Raw genomic sequence first — 22,637 nt, forward strand, 5'->3', positions numbered from 1 at the left:
TTGAATTGCAAATCACAATTCAGTTCCAGTTGAATTTTAATTGAGATAGCAAACAGGATTGGAATTGGAATTGGAATTTGAAGTCAAATTAAAATGGAATAAAAATTAAAATAAATTTAGGTCATAGTGGAGGAACACTTTAATTCCCAGAATGCTATATATTTACTCAATATTCTATATACTAATTGATATACATTTGGTGTTTTGGAGAAAAAAAGTCATCTGGACATTTTGTGGCATTGTATGGAGAAAAAAATGAAAATGTATTTAATGACTTAATTGTTAGTATTGAACATTGTTTATGGAAATATGTCTAATTATTCCTTTTTATTCAGGGAAAAAATAAGAGAATAATCAATAGTGAATTATTCATTCAAAAAGTTAAATTATTTAGGTTTTGTTGCAAACTGTGTTGACCTGCGATTTAGTCATTCCTCTTCCCGTCATTCCAATTCAACTTCCTGTCGCATGTGGCCAATTCAATTAAAAATTCTAACTCATGAACTGAAAGAGAGCCAAATCTTAAATTCTGAACTATTCAAAACCCAGGTAGTCACGCACATTGCATGTAGACTTCTTGTTAAGAATGCTTTTAATTTAAAGGATTTACATGATTTTAAAGCACATGAAAGCAAAGCCGAAGTACTTGATCTCCTCCAACAATTACTGAATGTATCACTTTTCTCTTTCAGTCGGGGCATCAGACTTGAAACCATCTTTTCAGACTGGTTAGATACACCTGAAATGCCAGAGGTAAGATGAAAAAAGCCAAGATCTATTTTGAGATGTTTGGTCATTCAAGCCAGATTATATACTCTATGATTATGCAAAAGGAATAAAAGCAGGCTTGTTACACAACATGTAAAAGATGTATTGGTGCTACCTCTCATGCCTGTCACCCACAATGTAAAACCGTTTTTAATCCATTTCCTCTTGAGCAATAGAACATAGAGCGCGTGCATATATCTCTCCAGGACTGACACATGGCATGAATGAAGCAGCTTCCCTCTTGCCTTAAGATCCATTTAACCTCTCAAGCATTTCTAAACTGGGCTGCCACAAGCTCTTAAACAATTGATGACTAATATGAAGCCATAAATCTGTCTTTTTCTCTCAGCATTGGCCACTGTTTATTACAGAATTTAGTCATTCTTGTGCAGTTTGGAAGGTGATTCACTTCCACACTGAAGATATCATGTTTCCAGCTAGTACTATGTAGGCTGCATGTGTGGAATCTGCTCTCGTTGAATTAAGATTGGAAAATCTTTTTTTATGTTTTTGGTGTGTTTTATAACAACCAGAGAAGACCACAAAAGCCTTTCCGTTCATCCATCCTGAGTCTATGTCTCAAAGAAATGCATTCAAACGTTAATCTCTCCCTTCCTGTGCAGTTTGTTTTAGTTTTGTGCTCGATTTACCCTCATTGGCCAACCAGACTGACATGCGGTGCCATTTTCATTGACGCCGCCATTGGATCTAATGACACATGGCTGCCAAAATCAGCACGGGAACAGTTTCACTTTTGGATAAAATCCTTGTTTTTTTCCCCCCCGTTTGAAGCCGTTACTTTGACTTTAAAAACATGATGTTCTTGAACGTTCCTCTAAATAAATAATGGCAGGAAATAGTCGATCCCCACAATAAACAATCACAGCCACATACACACACACATACAAAAGGGAGGGATGAGATGGGAACGGAGCTCTCTTTTTCAATGTGCTATTTTTAAGATGGCAAACATTTGAGCGAGCATAATAAGTTGCTATATCTGCATTTTGAGGTGGTTTTAAGGCTGGGGACAATCTGAATCTCATGACCTCCCTTGACTCCACTCGCTGTGGGTTGCTGCTGAAAGGATACGCTCAGAGCAGCCTACCAAATCCCAATCCTGACATTTACCTTTTGTATAGAAAAGCAAAGCAGCTTTCAGATCATTAGCTTGGGTGCGACTGTATGGAAATAGCTGTGGTTCAGGACATTAGAATTCACAGTGGCAAATTTAAGCTGGTTTTAGAGAACTAGAGCTCTGTTCAAAAACCTATGCATGCATCCTTTTGCCTACATAGGACGCTGTCTTCTAAGGCAGAATCCTAAATGTCATGGAACCTCATAGGCAAACCAATATAGTAGCTCTCTGCACAAGACACTTGACTTGAAATTGATTTCAATAGAATATGATGCTAGAGAGCAATTACAATTCATTCAAAAATACATAGCACATACAATTATTGGGAAGAATAATCACTTTTCAAATATGCTGATCTATTTTATGAATATTTTTGAGTGTTGAATTAAATGTTTTAAGAATTTGTTAATCTCCTGCTTTCTCCACCATCTTGGATTTATGTTTTTTCACTGAGCTTGTCGCAATAGATTTTGGTTTTGTTTTCTCCATGAAGGATACATGCAATTCTGCTTTAGGATTTCGCAAAAACAAGGTATCTTAGTGGGGTAGTGCACTCATGTTGTTCCAAACCTGTATGACTTCAAAACGGCATTGGACCCCATTGACTTTCATTGAATAAGAACTTTTTTCAAAGTATCTTCATTTGTGTTCTACAGAAGAATGAAAGTCATACATGTTTGGAATGACATGAGGGTGAGTAAACTATTTTGCTGTCACTTTAAGAGACTGTATAAGTTTCCTACCTTTTGTAGCAATCTGTGCGTTGCTACAATTGCCTTAATGTACATGGCTCTAAGCAGCTCACTAGGATTTGGGACGCAGCATACAGTAGGTGGCATTCACTCCAATGTCAAGCTCACTGCCACTTTAGTGAGCAGATGCAAGTTCATTTCCAGTTATTTTAGGCTTGAAAGAGGAATTGTGTGTGTGTTTGAGGGATGAGTTTGAGCGTGTACTTTTTTGTCCACTTCTTACTGTTTGAGTGAGCATGCATACTACTAGAGCACACAGTCTTGTGGTGGGCAGCTTCCTCTTTTTAATAAAAAAGACAAAGATCTGTTTGAGGTAAAATCGTGTCTATGAGTATTAACAAACTCACTAGCGAGTGAGTTGCATTAAACCACAGCTAATGAAATCCCATGTCTCCTCAAGTGCTATCCATCCAGCCGTGCCTTCGTGTTATTTGTAGACATGCTGTCAAGAATCAACACTTGTGTACGAAATTTTACTCAAAATGAGCGATTTGGGATCATAATTACAGTCGGTGAGGTAGAAGATCTTATAATTGACATGTGTAATCTGCTTTTAGTTGTGTAAAGTGTGCATAAACACGAACGAAAACAATAAGCTGTTTAATTGTGCGCAGGGGGGCGACGACCTTCAGACTTATAGCATGTGCGTAACCTAAAAGAACGTTTTTGATGAACGATTGGTTTGTTCACCAATGAATTATATAAAGCACGTTAAAACCAGGAATATGTATTAAGAAAGTAAGAAGGATCAGATCATTTGACAGATAATACAGTATAAAAAAATCCATCTCAAGTTCAGACAGAGAGCTGTGGGAGCAGTTAGCACGTCTGTCATCGTAAAAAGCAGCTGTCGCTGTTGTGCCGCCAACACAAGGGCAGCATCCCACTGTTAACTGTTCAACACCAATTTAGTTTTGAGCAGGCCGGTTTTTGGAGTTCATACAGACGTACGAATACAGAAATACTACATTTATCGTATATACTGTCAGCATGCGTGAGATGGGAGTTTGCGAGTATTTTACGAGTTTGGCTGTGAGAGGGGGCTGATTGCAGTGTCTTGCAGGCGCACAAAGGCCTGGCTGTGCCGGGAATGAACCAGGCAATCTGGGCCGTAAAACTGCTATGTGTGGTATCCAAGTTAACAATGGCAGTTTGCAGCCCGAGAGTCAAATTCTGCTCTGCCCACTCTCCTTTCCCGAAAGTGCACACAAGTCACAAAAACACACATACATAGACAAGCACACATATCGCAGACTTTCTCTCTTCCCTGGAGTAGCAAAAATACATCTCTTTAACTCTTAAAGTGGCTAATAAAGTCATGCACGCACATAAAGATACTTGAGGAGAGATGTGCTACTTTTTCTAAGACATGAAATTTTTGGAAAAATAAAATGGGCAGAAAAATGTATAGACTTGCATTTAAATAGGAACCCAAGCCATATTTAGGGACCAGACTTTTTTTCTTTTTTGTAGGTTGACTGTGTCCTAACCAGATGTGACACAACATTTTATATGTTAATGAGAGTTTTTGTCCTAACCAGCTGTGACTGCGGGATGCAATGTTCAACACAGGTTTCGACTGATTATGTTTTGTATAATATTCAAATGGTTTAATTTGAGTTCTTTGTGCATGACTTAAATAGCCATAATGGAATGGATAAGGTATAATTTACTTCAGATCTTGAAAATAAATGAACGGAAACAGGGACATTCAAACTTTGTGATTGAACAAACTTGTTTAGTTCAAAGATTTAATAAGTCAATGATTATTTACAATAGTATTATTTTGAATATCGTGGCAAGATTTTATTGTTAACTGAAATAAAGTAATATAACTTGATAAACTAAAATGATATTTTTTAACATACTTATTACTATGCATAAAAATACAACAATAATATACACTTCACAGAGTAAAGACAAACGGCAAAAATAATCTGACTGGACAAACTGAAAAATAAATGAAGCTAAACCTAAAATAACCCTCGTTTTAACCCTTTGCTATAAGTCAGATTGTAATCAGATAAATCAGATTTTTTGCTGCCTGTCTGAACAAGACTTGAAGGATATGAGCTCTTTTTAATCTGAGCGAGTAAATAACCCCCTAGCAACCACTCAGTCACATAGCAACGCCTTGGCGACCACCCACAACACTGCACATTTTCTTCCGAAGATGTAAAAATGTACGCGGTAACAAAAAAAGTACTGTGATATTTCTTCAACTACCTTTGATATACCATGGTATATGAATGTACTAATAACTTATACCATCACTTGACTTTTTTGTAATTGATAGGGATCTGTTTTTCTCCTCTTATCTCCCACATGTTTCTTATTACCTGTGAGAGACCGTGTCAGCCTGTCTGTGAAATCCTTCTATACCTGCCTTTGTGTTTACACACCTCTACGCACACACAGCTCATCAGTTTTAAAGAGACAGTCCTCCTGAGAGCAGTGGCCCCGAGAGAAGTGTGTGTGCGTGCTTGCGTGTGTGACGGAGATCGAGAGAGAGAGAGAGAGAGAGAGAGACATACGGCCCCTCCTCTGACTGCACAGGGAGTGAACACTGTTGATTACAATGAAGCTCCGCTCACAGACCTTTTACTGCCGTCTGCTCCCCCCCACGCACACCTCATCTCTCTGCCTCCTCCTTTTCTCACTCGCTCCCCTCCTTTCTCTTTCCTCCCTCTCTCAGTGAGGGAAGGTATTCAGTGCGCCGTCGGTGCGAGCTTTAATAAGGTTAAGTGCAGAGCGAGCGTGCGGAAGATCTCAAGCACGGATCTTTAGAGGAGAACTCCTCGTTTCAACTTAATAAGGGGATTTTGTCCTCGGTTTGATACTCGTGCTCCTGATCGCAGAGCTCGCCGTGTCGAGTGGTTAGTTCCCATCAAGGAACAAGTGATTTTCTCTCTCTCTCTCTCTCTCTCTCTCTCTCTCTCTCTCTCTCTCTCTCTCTCTCTCTCTCCACTCAACATTCTGCTGCTCTCTTCCTCTTGTTCAGTGGCTGAGGGACTCCTGCTCGGAATGGTTGCTGACTCCAGCGGTGCAAGAAGTCAGAGAAGAGGTAAAGCACTTTTTTTTAACTCTTAAAGCTCCTATTGAACACCTGTTTATATCTTACTTCCCTTGAAGATTAATAGTTCATCATGTATGACTTGTAGCACTTAATTTACTTAACTCAAGAGCTTTTGCTAACTTTTATAACTGTGGATCTTCTGTTACTTTCTGAGAAAGTATTTGAGAATGCTTGTGGTTCGAATCGTCTTTATTGTGTAATTGTGGATCGTATCTGCTGTTTCTCGTACCTGCAGCATCACTCAGTGGCTAAGAGAGGAAATCACAGTGTTAGAAGGTGTATTTTGTGTTGAAAAGTAAAGGATTTTACCCTGATGCTCTTTATTGAGTGACTTTGAGTCATTGTATCTATTTTTCTGATGTTTGAATGACGTCCTTCAGCGTTGAAACTGTTGAATTGAGCTAGTGTGTGCGGAGTGCATCATATTCAACTATTTCATTACAGAGAAGTAGGCGAAAATGTGGCGCGGCAGGTATTTTACGATGTCTTTGTCTCTCTCACCTTCTCACTCTATCTCTATCTCTCTCTCCCGCCCTCCTCTGCCTCTTCCGCAGGTTGCAAAATGGATTCACTTCAGTGGCTCTGGTGGAAAGGGCAGCAAGCGGAAAAGATCAGGGCCCAAGGTTAACTTCAAAGAGGTAAGACCCTGCCAAGCAGGCTTTAAATAGATCTCACCCCACCCGTTTGTCTTCACTGCATCTTTCCTTAATAATTTCCCATTCAGTTCAGTCATTCAGGATTAGGAAACGTCCATAGTTTTGGTTAATCATGCCTAATGATGTCCTCCAGCTTCTGCTCTTCTCAGATTGCCCGTTTAAGATTCGCTCAAGTTTGCACATAGTTTTGTTGTGGAGCAGGGCTATCAGATTTTAGTACGCAGATGACGCACTGGAGGGCATTGAATGCTGGAGAAAGGTTCACACATACACCCATCTTATGTGTCCGCCCCTTGGCCACCCGACAACAGAAGATAGGTGGGGGGGAAATCAAGGCACGACCTGAAATAGCTTGTGGCCGGTGTTTTTTTTATATGCCGTATCATGTGATGGCAATGAGTCACTCCTTTGGGGTTTAGCTTCAAAATGGCTGATCTCCCGCCAAGGAAGATACCTGTTGCTCATTGAGCGTGTGAGTTTATGCGTGTGCATGAGCGTGATGTTTTTGTGTACTCTTTTTCTCTCTGTGTTTATCGAAACTTCGAAGTTATGCGTACGTGTATACAGATTCAAGTCAAGTCTTTACCCAAATTGTCAAACAGTTTGTCTCGCTGAAACTCGCGCACATGTGGAATCTGCACGGCGACTGGCCGCACACCAAACAGTGCGGTCGGGCCTCTATTAAAGTATGTTCACAAATCAGACGGCAGATTTAGCTTCATAAACTCTTGCATGTGTGTGTGCTGGGTGTGTTTATTGTGTGTGCTATCTAGTGGGATAAGGTTATGTCATCTTCAAGTTTCAGCACTGATGTAATGTCTGCGCCAAGATCCTGTTTTTGTCACTTCAGTGGTAGGTGTGTATGTATGTGTGTGTGTGTTTCAGTGGCTGGAGATAAGAGAATATTCTGAAGTACTATAGACATTACTTTGTCTTAGTGAAAAAGGACATTCTTATGTGTCACGTTTTACAGCTGCTACCATTTGTCTTGATGAAGATGTTAACCCTTAGTAAAAGTATAACCATGCAATAGTGATGATGTCAGATGGTAATTCAGTGGTATTTTGATATATAGTGGGATCCAAATGTCTGAGTCCACTGTTAAAAGTATGTTGCTCTTATTATTATTATTATTATTATTTAAAAAAAATTAATTAACAAAATTAATAAATCATTTTAAATAATAGAAAACTTGATATAATATAGTTTAATTTCATTTTAGAATTAGGATTTTGAATAATTAAAACAAAGAAAAGTTATGACATAAATAATATAATGTTATACAGTATTCTTCATTTTATATAATAATTTTTCTTTGTTTTAAGTTATTCAAAATCCTAAACCTTGAAATGAAATTATACGTTTTAAGAATTTAATTATAATATAATTTTTGTTAGGATTTTTTATATAAAAAGGACAAGTTATTACATAATTTATTACATTACACATACAATGCTATTATATTATATATTTTCTGTCATCATTTTCATGTCATCATTTTATTTTAAAATCCTAATTTTAAAACTTTTTCTAGGTAAAATCCAGATTTTCCGGGGTTTTTTGGACACCACTACATACAATGTATCTAATGATTACCATATTCATGCGCCATGTAATTTACATGGTCAAACTATTGTACAGCAAGTGAAGTATGTCCTCACTGATTTAGCACATACAATTTTCTCATCATCATCATCATCATCATCCAGCTCAAAGTTTGATAGTTTTTTATATGTGATATTTTTGAAGATGTTTTACAGATGTTAGCTGTGAAACCTCCCCACACCGCACTTCTCTGAACGAGTAGAGAAGCTCAGTCTTTCTGGCACCTGGTGAATTGACACATTTGTTACATGTTACTTCAGAGAACAATGATAGGGGTGTATAGAGAGAGAGACAGGCCCATGAAAGAGAAGAAAGACCAATTACAGTCCAGTTGGCTCTGTACAATGACCAGGGTGGGGACAGAGAGAGAAAGAGAGAGCGCGAGCGATTGTTTGAAGTGGTGCCATAAAAGCCAACCTGAAAGGAAACACTGGTGACCCCTCCTCTCCTCATGCCCCCTTCCTCTCACCCCACCCCTGCTCGTGTAAGGCGCTGGGAGCCCCTGGCTCTTTCCAGGTGTATTTTATATTGCACATTCATGGACTTCAAAAGCAGGCGCCCCATCCTCGGCTCGCCCATAAATCAAGCTCAGGCCGGGCCCTTAAAGCGACGGAGGGGCGAGAGGAGAGCATGTGGGCCCTACAGGCAGTGCAGCAAACGCTCCGCTCTCATAGGTAATTACATCATAGGTAATTGGCACTGTTCAGGTCCAGACACCCCCCGCTAACCCCAGACTGAGATCAGGGTCACTTTAATGTGAAATGAAAGTTTTGGCCCAGAAAAGAATGGGTTTTTTTTATTGCCTCCCATTTGAGTGTGTGTGTGTGTGTGTGTGTGTGTGTGTGTTTGGGGAGTTGCTGTGCTATATTAGTTACGCTTTGTGATAATGAGCTTCATTTTGCACCATTTTCATCCAACGCCAAGCTAATGAGAGAGCCTGTCTGCGCCGCCTAATCACAGAGACTGAGGGACCGGCCTCCATACGTTCTCATATATTATCTAGCCTCCCACATAGCTGCTAACCATTTATATAATGTGTAATATTGACATTGAGCCACAGGTGTCCTTGTTTGAAAGTCACTACTTTATTAGATTACACTACTTTACTACCTTATTTGATTGATTTCAGTGGCAGAAACTTTTATGCCAAGTTACATAAGCTGTGGTCATACTAGACTTGCTCTTTTGACAAATGCAAATGGGGATGACTGAAAACGCAAGCTTACCCGAATGTGAAGAAATATTGCTTTCACTGCTTATCAAAGTTCTGAACTCTGATTTGCGAACTCGTGTGATGAGAAAATGTGTGCCCATTAGAGGATCTAAATGTCACATTGACCTCTTGGCTGAATTAAAAAAAACACAAACTATAAAATTCTACACATTTTGGGGGGTTTAAATGAAAATATTATGAAAATATTTTTCATATTATATTAGATTATTTTCTATTATTTGTTCTTTTCTTTTTTAAGCTATTAAAAGTGGTGTGTGTGGTATATTTTAATACTTATTTGCCAAAAGAAAATTTTGCATTCTCAAAGTGATTTATAGAGCATTCAAGCTATACATTTTATCATTACACTTCCATTCACAAGTTTGGGGTGTGTAAGATTTGAAAATGTTTTTGTGTGTGTGTGTGTGTGTGTGTGTGTGTGTGTGTCTGATGCTCACAAAGCTGCATTAATTTAACCAAAAATACAGTAAAAACTGTTATAATTATAAAATCAATTATAATTTTAAATGTTTGTTTTATCTATTTTACTCTCGGGTACCATGTGATTAAGTCTCTCAAAAGTTGCACAGGTGCTCCATTCATGGTCCAAACCAGTCCAGTTTTATTGTAATTTTTTTGGCCCTATTGACACTTCTATTAATAGGGGATAGTAAAGAAAGGATAGAAAGATATGAGGAAGCGATAGGTTAATGAAATTCGATCCAGACTCCAGTTTGCATCACCCTCATTTAACCACAGCACCCCATCGTATGAACTAAGCTGTGGCGGTTTAGGAACAGGTAATCTTACAGCTGTAGCACTATATGATGTTCCTCAATGCTCTAAGGTTTAGCTGTTGTGAAATCTCTCCTTGCATATACAGTGTCAAGGAAAGGAATGCTGAAATTAAGGTCACATTCATGAGTAACATAGACTTAGACCGCAGCGCCTGAAACCATAGTGACATGCAGATACACCAAACACCTTATCTTTATTCTTCACGGTCATTTCTTCAATTCCTTTTTCGGTATTCGTTTTATACAGTCGTGTGCTCCTTTGAACGTTCGCTGGAATGTAGATGAAAGCGGTTACTTGCGGGACTGTGTGGTTTTGAGCCTAATCCAAGTTCCTGTTGTGTGCTGACATTACCGTTACTCTGCATAGCCAAATGGATGTTCCTGTGGCCTGTTCGATATTTTGCGGTAATGTACGCCACTCAAGTTTATCTTCGCAGGCCTCTGACAGCATAAACCCATTTTCCTTTTTACTACCGTGCACTGAGATGTCCAACAGAGCTCTTGATTGCCGTGACCTGTTTCCTTCTGTTCCTTAGAGTCTCAAACTCATTCTTTTCCTGATGTTTTTGTTCCGTGATCCGCATCCTGAACCCAAAGCTGATTTTTGGATTTGGAGGAAGAAGTAAAGGAAGTAAGGCCCCTCAATCCAAATCCTCTCCAAAGACCTGAGAGCACAAAATGACAGACTATAGGTCCTAATGTCTGTGTGTGTGAGTGTGATAGAGAGGGGGATGTCTGCATTTAGTGAATATTTTGGCATCAGTCAGTGCACAATTCAATCCAAAAATGTGCGGTTATGTGCGACTGCCAGGGCTGGAATCTCACTGTTATTAGAGACAAGCTCAGTTTGGCGATATCCATGAAAAACAACTAACAGAAAATATTCATAAACAAAAGCAAAACAAGCCTGACCTTTTCACTCTCAGCCCCTCCTTTGCCAGAAGTGAAGGGAAGAGGTGGGGAGGTCTCCTCCATTACTTCTGACTCATTCCTTACATGAGCTAACTGCACGTCAGGGAAAATGCAGGAATATAAAAGGGCTACTACGGATATTGACAGGATAGTGCCTCTCATACACGCATAGACAAACGCATATACACCGTAAAGCTTCAAGATTAAGAAAACAATCAAATTGTTGAGGATAAATTTAAAATGACATATTTGAATGGGGTTTGTAAAGAACAAACAAAAATAATTTTCTTAGATTTTTTTCCAGTTAAAAAAAATATCTAGAAATGTATTAAAGAAATGTTTTGGATAAAATTTAGTTTTTTATTATCTCACTGACTGTTTTTTTTTTTTATGCCAAATACCAGAAACAAACAATTATCCATTGTGTAAAAGTACATTTTATTCAAAAAATATTCTCTGATAACATGAGATTTGTAAAGGAGGGAAAATGTATCATAAATCTGTCATTTTTTTTTATTAAAGAATAAATTGACATTTTCTTAAAACAGGATACATTTATTAAAGATATGTCTTGAATAAAGAAATCTGGTTGCATTGGTAAATATATACAGTGCAATGCATAAGTGAATACACCCATGCTAAAGTTGACTAAAAAGAGGAATAAAAAATCATATTTTGGAAATTGAACTTAATGCCTTAATTTAAAAAATTAGGAAAAATCCAACCTTTAAGGACACCAATTTTCTTTGTGAATGAATAATGTATCGTAAATAAATAAATGTTCTTCCTTAAAATACATGGTGCATAAGTGAGTACACCCCTATGTTAAATTCCCATAGAGGCAGGCAGATTTAAAAAAAATTTAGGATACTATGCATCCTGATAAAGTTCCCTTGGCCTTTGGAATTAAAATAGCCCCACATCATCACATAGCCTTCACCATACCTAGAGATTGGCATGGGGTACTTTCCATAAGATCATCTCTCAATGCAAATCAAACTAGCTTTTAGGCTAACTGAAATAAAACCATGCCAATCTCTTTTTTAAATCTGCCTGCCTCTATGGGAATTTAACATAGGGGTGTACTCACTTATGCACCATGTATTTTAAGGAAGAACATTTATTTATTTACGATACTTTATTCATTCACAAAGAAAATTGGTGTCCTTAAAGGTTGGATTTTTCCTAATTTTTTAAATTAAGGCATTAAGTTCAATTTCCAAAATATGATTTTTTTATTCCTCTTTTTAGTCAACTTTAGCATGGGTGTATTCACTTATGCATTGCACTGTATATAGCCTGTATATATATATAAAACATTTTTTTTATATATATATTTTTTTATGCTAAATACAAGGGGGAAAACAATTATCCAATGTGTAAAAATACATTTAATCCATAAATATTCTCTAAAAACATTTTCTTAATCAGTATTTGTCTTTTTCAATAAAACTATTATTTATTTTTTTTGGAGAAATGAAATTAGAGCTAATATATCTTGAATTCAATTTATATTTGATTGATTGATTGAAGTGTAAATAGTATTAGTAAATAACAGTACATTCTGTTAGATTTATACAAGAAAAAAAAGTTTTCCAGTGAAGTAAGAAAAAAAATTGAAAACGTGTTTGCTTCGCTAGTAAATTTAAATTTCTTATATATGGATGTTTGTGTATTTTTACTGGAAAACCTGACAAAAATACTGAGATTTTTCTGTCATGTTGGAGTGTGTGTGGACGTACTGTCCAAAAGAGAGAGATGTCACATGTGTCTCTTGTCTGCATGTGTGGGAATGATCCAGGGTCCATGTCCAATTGCGGAGGAGCAAGTGAAGGGCAGAGGCTGTGGAGAGGAACAAATGCTAGAGAGAATAAACCATGAAGTCATGTGCTTTTTATTACACTCGCGCACACACACACACTATACTTCACATTCCTCACATCAGAGGGGTTTATACAACATGCAATCATTTGACCAGAAAAGTTATTTTAAGTTTGAATGTATTTAAACTTCAAAGTCAGATGCAGATCAGCTCAAAGCTGTAACCAGTATTGCCAACTGAATGACTGACTTGCGTAATGAGAACCTAAACATTGCACATGTGCTGGTGTGTTTGAAGTGTGCATGGCCTGGTTTGATACATGGTTTTTGTGTTAAATTGAACTTGTTTAAAGAAAACTTAACATTGATAAGTGTCTAATAATATTGAAATGTTATTTATATATATTGCTTGCAAAAAATACAATGTTCGTCAATGTAGTAAGAGCTTTTTGCATGCAGATTGTGTAGTTACAACATCTACCTGGTGACAACCATTGGCGTAAAGGCCCGTACTGGCAGTGCTCGTTCATTTTTCCTGTTATTGAGGCTGTATGCCTGGTATGCGTGGGTATTAGCGTTAGCCTGTGCACAGATTTTTATTGTGAATTGCATGGCTGATAATTTCCACAGCCTGCTTTGTACTATATGAGGATGCAATAAGCCATGTTCTCAAAAGAGCTCTTGCGTCCAACTTCCTATGCAAGCCCATCATAATCAGCAAACCTCATATAGTTGATGGCTTTTATTTGATACGGTAATTGGGCTCGCTCGCTCGCTAGAGAACAACGGAGAGGGTTGTAATGTAGACCCAGGGTCTTTAAAAGCCAGAGCATTATATGAACAGTATGTATATAAAAGGCTCTACCACTCCTGGTGCATGAAAGCAGAACTCTGCGGTCTCTCCGTTTTTTCCCTCCATCCAGCATAGAAGCACTTTAACATGTGTCTAGAGACGTCTGGGTCTTAATGTGGTGTTCAGTATACGCTTAAAGCGATAGTTCACCCAAAAATCTAAATTCTGTTATCAATAACTCAAATCTGTATGGCTTTCCTTCCAGTGTGTTTTGAAAAGAAAAAAATCTTCCTTTTGTGGAGCAACATTTTCAGCATATTGAATGAACTATTTTGCCCCAATGATGGCCTTTGGTGATGATGATGATGATAGTTATGGCCTGTTCTGTGATTTTTGAGTCAGGTGGAGAGTTCGGCTACAGCTACAACCATACAATAAGTTTGTTTCGACAGTTTCTTCAATGCAAGAGAGACAAATATCATTGTATCATTTGATTCAGATCATTACGTTTTTAATCAGCGAACAGTCTGACTTTTCCATCGAAAGCCTAAGCTGACGTTTTCTCCGAGGAATAGGGCTCAAAGCTTTTAACGTGAGTGGTTTCCTCACCGAAAAAATAGCTAGCAACATCTCTAGTGTCATTAAATACCATCTGTGTTTGTCTTTCCAGCGCACATGGAAAAGGCATCAGTTAGGAAATACACAGACACACATCGCTTTAACTGATTACATATGGTCGCCCCTCACTATTTCCACAACCGTGACATTCAAGCTCCAATTGGATTTATGACAAATACCAATTTGCGGATAAATTCGGTTTCTTAAATGAGAGGTAGCATATAGTGCTCAAACGAGCCCCGTGTTAAACGACTCCATGCATGTTTTGCATCATGTTCCTTGGGCCTCATTTGGTGGGAAATGAAATCAACGGTCGCAAATAAAAAAACGTAGTGAAGTGACTCGGCATCACTTCATCTCGTTTCTCGCTGGTCGTAAGTGCCGCTCTCCAACATCTGTCTGGTAGAGGCAAAGCAGCTTTTCGGTAATGAGCGAGGGAGACGGCGGGTCTCACGGACCACTATGGTACTATTAGCCTCATTGAGTTCCCCCTCCCCTCCCACACTTCCACTCTCTGAAGGTCTACAGAGCAGACTTGTAAAGCCCACAGCATACACGGCAGACTCTTTAATGCAGGGGCTTAATGCTGTTGGGCTCACAGGCGTGGAGATTATCGAGGGAGACACATATGAATCCAATAACTGCACTTTTAAAGGGGTTTTGTTTGTCGTTAGGCGCACAGATCAATTTGGGCTGTTTTAGGGCCGAAGTGCTTCCGTCAAAGGAGAAAATCATAATTAGACTTTAGGCTATGAATGCTGTAACTCTTCTGGTTGCATTTTCGTTCTTTTTTTCAGAAAGGTTATGACAAGAGGTTAGTTTAGAGACAATCAAATGGACTAGTCTACTTCTGAACTATTAAACTCAATTTGGTAAAGAAATCTGCTTCATTAATGACTCTGCGGCCTTAACCTAATGACATACTGTAGATACACTGCTAGTGTCAAATTCAAGTGAAAACTAGATTTAATAACTAGTTGGCAAATTGCTATGGAGCAATATTGTCATATTTAATAACAGAATGTTGCTTTTATTAAATAAATGCTGCTGGAAATATACTCTTCCTGCAATGAAGTTATTTTTTTGTGCCACAATTCTGTTGTGTGTGTGTGTGCGTGTGTCTGTCTGTGTGTGTTTATATATATATATATATATATATATATACATACATATATATAAACTTTGCAATTTATTTTTCTTATTTATTTTTAGCAGACTACAAATTTTATATTAATGTTTTTTTTAAAGAAGTCTCTTATTCTCACCAAGGCTGCATTTATTCATTTAAAAACAGTAATATTGTGAATTATAATTACAATTTACAATAACTTTTTTTATATAAGTTTTATTTATTCCTGCATGGGAAAGCTGAATTTTCAGCATCATTACTCCAGTCTTCGGTGTCACATGATCCTTCAGAAATCAAGAAATATTTACTTTTTGTCAATGTTGAAAACAGGAATCTATGGTACATTTTCCCGGCATTCTTTGATGAATAGAAGATTAAAAAGAAGGATGAGATATTATTATATGAAATTTGATCATTTGATGTCAGTGTAAAAGTCTTTAGTCACTTTTGATCAGTTTAATGCATCCTTGCTGAATAAACCTATTACTTTCATGAAAAAAACAACAACTTTTGAATGGTATTGTATATAGAAATTGCTAAATATTGTGTTAAATATTGCTAATATGTTTCATCCTTTAGAGGAGGCACAAAACACTGTTATTAATTCTCTCATACCTATAATGCTAACTTCCCCTCATAGTCTTAAATCTGAAGTACATAATCTCTGTTCAGCAAAGAAACACATCTGTTTTTCTCAGAATTCCCACACCACCAAAGGTTTGTACCGAAAATTTAAAATAAACAGAATTCCCCCCCAAAAAAATCAAAATGCCATTGGACTGATGCCATTGTGAAATGGTTTCAGTGATTTTTCTTGCTTGCTGGCAGTGGGACAGGAAAATGAGCCCTTATCAGATCCATTTGATGGCACTATATTTGGGTCTTGAATTGAGAGGGGCCAGAGAGCGAGTAGTAATGGTACAGACAGGAATAGCGGGCAGAAATAGATGCCCGCCTGACTGGCACAATCAGTGGACTTCGTGTTGGAAGGCTTGCTGTAATCAGCGCTGCTAGGGCACAAAGGGAGGATGACAATAGCACATTAAAACGCACTTACCATCGCACTACAGCCTTCTGTTGTGTTTGCTTCATTCTCTGTGGAGGTCTGCTCTGCAATATGACACTCAAATTAAAAGATGGCCATATGTTCGCACATGGATATATTTGCGTCCAAATTAATTTGTTGTATGTGGGTGGGGTGGCATTTGTTGTTTCTTGTACTAGTAAGCATTCCCTCCACTGGCTACTGTTCATTCACATGCCTTTGCGTTGTCCTAATCCCTTCAGCCTATTATAAACCTGAAACCCTAGATTGAGAACAGAAAATCGAAAGGTAAAAGAATCTACAGCATGTACAGTAGAAGTAGTGTTTTTGACCTCTTGTTTCATAAGAAGTGATGCAAAGACAGACACGTCAGTGTAATAGGAGATTTTGTTGGTTTTAAGAAGTTTCCAAGTGTGAGAAACATAGAAAAGCTCCAAGAGTGACCTTTAGTAAGTGTCAAATCTCTGACTATGCCGCACCAAAAGCGAATATGAGTCACTGTTGATGAGTCATGTGACCTTGACCTTTTAATTTTGTTTATTTGGTAAACAAACTTCCAATTGGGAAAGAATGTCTAAAGATCAATTGTGGCCTATCTGTGGCCGGTTGTTTTTCTCGGATTGATTTGTGCATGCAATACTGAGCTGAATCTAAAGCTGAATCAAAGTGTTAAAGCAGGTGGAGATGTTTAGAGCAGGTCTGTTTGCAGCCGTCTGCTGTGACACTGCCACGTATTAGTCTCCATGTGTAAGGATGACTCATCCCGTGCTGCTTGTCAGGAGTCTTTAATCTTCTTAAAGGGCCATTGCCACAGTCCTCTGATGCTGCATGAAACGGTCCGTCTGTTATCAGTTTTCATGCGTATGAAAGCTTCTTCGAAGGCTGCCGCACTAAAATGTAAAAAGTAGTTGTACTATAACTTACTGACAAAAATGGTCTGTTTACGTTTAAGCTGTACGACATACTTTCATGTCAAGTAAAGATTTGAACTAGGGGTTGCACAGACTAGTCGTCTTTAATGCTCTGCTATGACGCTTTAAGCTTGACGTCGACTAGTTGCTGATCATGGCCTATAGAGGGCGCAACAGGATAAGAAATCTTTGAAGTCCGGCTTATTGTACAGGGACGTTAATTGCCGTTGTAAACGTGCTGTTGCTGATGTAACGGACACTCATACTGTATAGACAGTAGCTCACACATCATCACGCGCTCACAGAAACATTCAGTAGCTAGCGCCAAAATGTATTGTCAACACTGTTTTGCGATTTATCAATAAAATGGCTTAGAAACTGAAAAGTTCTAACATATATTTCTTAGTAACTAAAATCCACTGCTTCACTATTAGTAGAGAGACTCTGCCAGGTAGAATTAATTCACACACAATCGCTCTCTCACTAATGCAGTCATATAAATGTAATCTTTACTATGCTACTTTATCTGTAAACAAGCTGTTATGTAGGAGCAATAGCATTGTGGGCAGCGCTGTGTCATATGCCATAGCTATGCACAAGAAAACCTGCGTTTCAGTCTCAGCTCGAGGTTCAGGCTTATTTGTTCATTAATGACATCATCAGCGACTAGTTGACGTCGACTTAACTTTTAATCTCATAAATGTCGACTTAAAAAAATCTGAAGCCGTTCAACCCCTAAATTGTACAAGATTCAGCTCACTAAATACAACAAAACAATCAAAGTTGAAAATATAGTAACACATATCAGCATTTAACAAAACATTTAGCAATAAAAATGCTCATCCATTGCTGTGCAGGGACTTGAACTTGGTTGCTCTTCTTGAACCCAAACTAAACAGAACTTTCCAATGCGATGTACTGGAGCAAGCTGCGAGAGAATGGTTTATTAGAGCTAAATTTATTATAGGCTCAACTATATGTTTTTTCTCAAAGTCAAGTCAAATTTATTTCTATAGCGCTTTTCACAATACGCATTATTTCAAAGCATGCTTTACAGAAAGTTGTACTGTTATGTCAGTAATGCCTTACCATACATTACCATATGGGCAATATTAATATACAGAGAGCATTTTACATAGAGCTACATTAAAAAAACAGTAGTACGTCTCAAATGACGTACTATATATAATGCACTTAAACTATGCACTATGTACTTTACCATTTAGTGTGTGAATTTTAGATGACTAGTGTGCCATCCAGCATTGGAGTCTCATAGCCCCTCCCCCACCTTTTATATAATTAAAGCTGTGACCATTAAGTGCTTGAAGTGTCCAACATTCCTCACCTTGTTTTTTCAGTTAAATTAGTGCATCATCTGGGTATTTGAAGAGCACTTCTTGATGAAATTTTCAATGTAAATGCACTAATTGCAGTATTTATACTATGGCATAGAGTAGTGCATGAGAATGCGAATTGGGATTTTGTAGCATTTTGTTACGCTACACAGCTACTTGTTGGAAAAAGTAGCTTGTTACTGTTTTTAAAACTTCTGAACTGCTATCATGCTACTAGTTATTAGCATTGCTGCATGCTTTAAATAAGTTACGCCCTGACATTGCTCACCTCCTCCATTTTTTATGTTTTGTTTGGGCCCAGAGCTCCAGTGGTGCGTGAAAGGAACGTCGAATATTGAGAAAGATATCTGGGCTTAGTCTCTCTGCGGACCCCCGTGAGCTCCGAGGTCTAATCTGAAGGTTAGCAGGGGGCTGTAAGCTGGCTTCAGCATCGGCAGCCAGTCACCAGACCTCTGTCCTGCCCTGCAGACACGCTAACATTTCATTTTCATAACGCTTCCTGCCAGGGTCTCGCCAGGTGGCAGTTACTATGCCAGCACACGGGGAGATGAACCCGAGCAGGCTTTTAGCAGAAACCGATGCTATCTCACTAACATTTTCATTTATTTGTGAGATTTGTTTTCCTCTCCCCTGTCTCACAAATCCGCTCAGACTCATATGGAGGAAATTCAGTTGACATGGGGAAACGTCTGCCTGTGTATGTGCACTATGAATACTGACTGTATCATCTGATAAAAATGGTAAATGACCAATTATGGCATGCCAGCTGTAGGTTTATATTTAGTTATATTGATGTTGTCTATCTGTAAAGCTCATATTCTCCATCTTCCTCTTGTTGTTTTTTTAGCCTATACAGTACATTTCCTGCTAAAAGACAGATGACGAAACATATGTTCCCTTTTATGCGTTATTATGTACATACAGAAACATAGGTCACAAAACATGCAGATATAAGCACCCTAAATGGCTTTTAAGCCCTTGGCAAGCTTATATGATGGCATATTCCAGGAGTCTGAGGAGTCTAATCAGATTTCTCATTTTGATTAAATTGTAACTCAATATGAACAAGGAGCTTATGTGGAGTGAGTCTGTGGAACAGGTGACCTATGAGATGGTAGCTGGTAAAAAAAAACAAAAAAAAAACAGGATCCTCAAATGGCATTTGCAGTCATATTTAGGGGTCACTCAGAGGTAACCCAGCGATGACATCTGGACGACAAATCCTGAAATTCCTTCGGTCTAGACCACAACATGCAGTGCTTTTCAAAGCCATCTTCTGGTTTGGATTATGGTGTCAGGAGATGTAGACAAACACAAAGGTTTCTTCATGCTTTGATGCCCTCTCAAACAGGTATCATCAAAGTGTCTTTCAACAGGTGCTTTTATTAACAATAGATATTTTGCTTTGATCTTCCCTGTTGCGCCGTCTCTCGTTGTTTACCAATCAGTCACCATATAGTAGACGCTGTGGTGTCTGTGTGTGTGTTCACCGAGCACCTGCGATGATACAGGCCTGTTTCTCTATGCTTTGAACACGTGCCCCCTTCCTCGCACTGACCCCCCTTTTCTTCTCTGCGTTTCACCCACAGCTGTTTGTTTTTGTCACCTAATTTGCAGATATTAAGCACACAACAAGCAGACCTTTTGTTCTCGTCGTCAAAGATGTCCTTTATGTGGCTGTGCTACGGAGTGGGTTGAGGACGTTTCCCTGTTTTCCTAATTTCTCTCTGTCTTTCACCCTCCCACACTGTAAAACATCTTATGTCAGATAGCCTGATGTGGTAATTTCTAAATTAAATAGTCTTATTCAAGTCTCAATTATTTATGATGACTAAACCAACTTTATTATAGTAGGTTACACCAACAAAATAATAATTGGCTATAAATAGCGCCATGTTTCAACATGTATCCAGGTTTAAACACCCCCCCTGTCTCCCATTGGTCAGACAAACAGATAGCCCCGCCCCAAAGTCACATCATTGGTTGAGCTAATGTTGATGTGTCAGGCTGGATGAGAGTACACACATAACCTTTAAGGTAACAACTACACAATTTAAAATTGTATGGTTCATTGCAATGAAGTTAAAGTCATTCACATTAGTTATTAGTTATTAGCTATCAACAATTTTTTAAAGGTATTTATTAATCTATTAATAGGTTATTTTATATTAATGTTGAGTTATAAAAATTATATTGTTTGTTGTGAATTCATATTCATTTGTAATCAATGTTATTTTAGTATTATTTATATACTGTTGTAGTGTTTATTAATATTTTGAATTAGCTTTTATTTTATATTTCTTATTTTAATTTTAGTTTAGGTTTTAGTCATTTTCTTATGCGCTTTTGTCATTTTATTAGTTTATCAGTTTTAGATTTAGTAATTTTAGTACTTCAACTTATTTCAATTAGCTGAAGTTTAAGTTTCATCTAATATTTATATTTTATTTTATTTCAGCTTTATTTTAATTGTTTATTAATTGTTTTAGTTGATTGAAATACTATCATTTATTATAATATTAACAATATATTAGTATATGTAAAAATAACATTAGCATAGTTTAAGATGCAGTAAAAGTATTATTCATTGTTAGTTCATGTTATCCAAAAGGTTAACTAATTTAAACTAATCGAACCTTACCGTAGGCTAATTGATTTCATTGATTAAGCCTTTGGGTTTAGTGTGCGCTAATATGTGGTTGATAACTAAGTTAAAGTTTAGGGAAAATTGCAAACTAGACAAGACGGTAGATGAGGATGCACAACTATGGACGCTTTGTTTTGGGTGACGGAATCACTAACAGATCCCAGAAACAACTGTATCACAATACCTATCGAGAGCTTCTGGATATTATCTGTATTCGAAGGGCAAGGTCAACACAACCTTTCTTGTTAGGACAGCTGTAGTCAAACATAATAGGACTTTCAAGTGCATGGTATCTAGAGGCTGTACATCTATGGCATGTTTGTTTTCTCAGCTGCTGGACACGAGAGGGAGGGAAGACTCGTGATTACACTGCGCCAACATACATTGAGCTCTATAGGTCCATAGGGATGGAGGTGGTACTGTAAAGGGGCACAAAAGGAGGGATTTTATAAGCTGGTGAAAGATGTGAAGGGTCAATACAGTTGATATGTGAAAGCAATTTCCGCTTGGTGCTATTATTGGTGTAGAAATTACACACTTTATCTTTAGGTGATGTTGCATTGTAGGAAACTTAGTTTGACATATTACAAAGAGGCTTTTTTACTGTATCTATCCAATAACATAACAAAAGCTCGAACAACACTGTTGCACTTGGAGTGGTAAAGCTTGGATTGCTATAAATACATTTTGTTGCTTTGAAGGAAACTTAGTTTGACATATTACAAAGAAGGTTTGGAAATTCATGGCCATCTTTATGCATACTTTTTCCATCTCCGTGACAGATTCCTCTCTATAAACCCTCATGTCGAGATCGAAACGGACACACTGTATCTATTTCACTTAGTGACGTCTCGTCGACTTGCTGTCTGGTGCTGTCTGCTTGATAATGCACAGGTATGGATCTGTCCGTACTCTCCTGTCTTATGAGGAATCAGCTCTCAGACTCAGAATCTGAGTCACAGAGTCAGTGTATCTCCTTCAGCTGCCTGTTGAACAAGGGCAGGTGGATTTCTAAAAAGGGCGTTTATTGATTTTTTTTTTTTTTTTTAACCCAACGTCCTTTAATGCTGTTAGAACTGTGACGTAGTGATTACCAAACACACTCTTCACACAATGTTGCTCAAAAAGTCTGCAGTATCTCGGCCCCATTCCTGCACGTATTCCTTGTCTTTTTTTTCCACTTCCTTGTCTTTTCTTTTCCAATAAAAAAGGCAGATCACTGTTGCAAAATCAATTTCTCAATCAGTATTTTTGTAAAAACAAGACTAGTGAAGATACTCTACTATATTATAAAAAAAATATTGTGTGCCCAAAATATATTTGGATACTTGTAGAAAAGTATGAATGACTACTGTAAACAAAGATTGTATCTATATTATATTGTTTTGCAATATATATATA

At 37.8% G+C, this 22,637-nt stretch overlaps 1 protein-coding gene across 2 annotated transcripts in view; it reads left to right on the plus strand.

Moving 5' to 3' along the window:
• The window catches only part of aopep (aminopeptidase O (putative)), a 93,270-nt gene that overhangs the window by 44,197 nt on the left and 26,436 nt on the right, over nucleotides 1-22,637 (plus strand). For both annotated transcript variants that reach the window (XM_084390387.1, XM_084390386.1), the window contains exons 11-13: nucleotides 693-753; nucleotides 5,660-5,722; nucleotides 6,289-6,372. In XM_084390387.1, coding sequence (XP_084246513.1) covers nucleotides 693-753; nucleotides 5,660-5,722; nucleotides 6,289-6,372 — 208 coding nt within the window. The remainder of the gene's footprint in view (nucleotides 1-692; nucleotides 754-5,659; nucleotides 5,723-6,288; nucleotides 6,373-22,637) is intronic.

The sequence above is a fragment of the Rutilus rutilus genome (assembly GCF_951802725.1).
Source record: "Rutilus rutilus genome assembly, chromosome: 19".
NCBI classification, from domain to species: Eukaryota; Metazoa; Chordata; class Actinopteri; order Cypriniformes; family Leuciscidae; genus Rutilus; species Rutilus rutilus.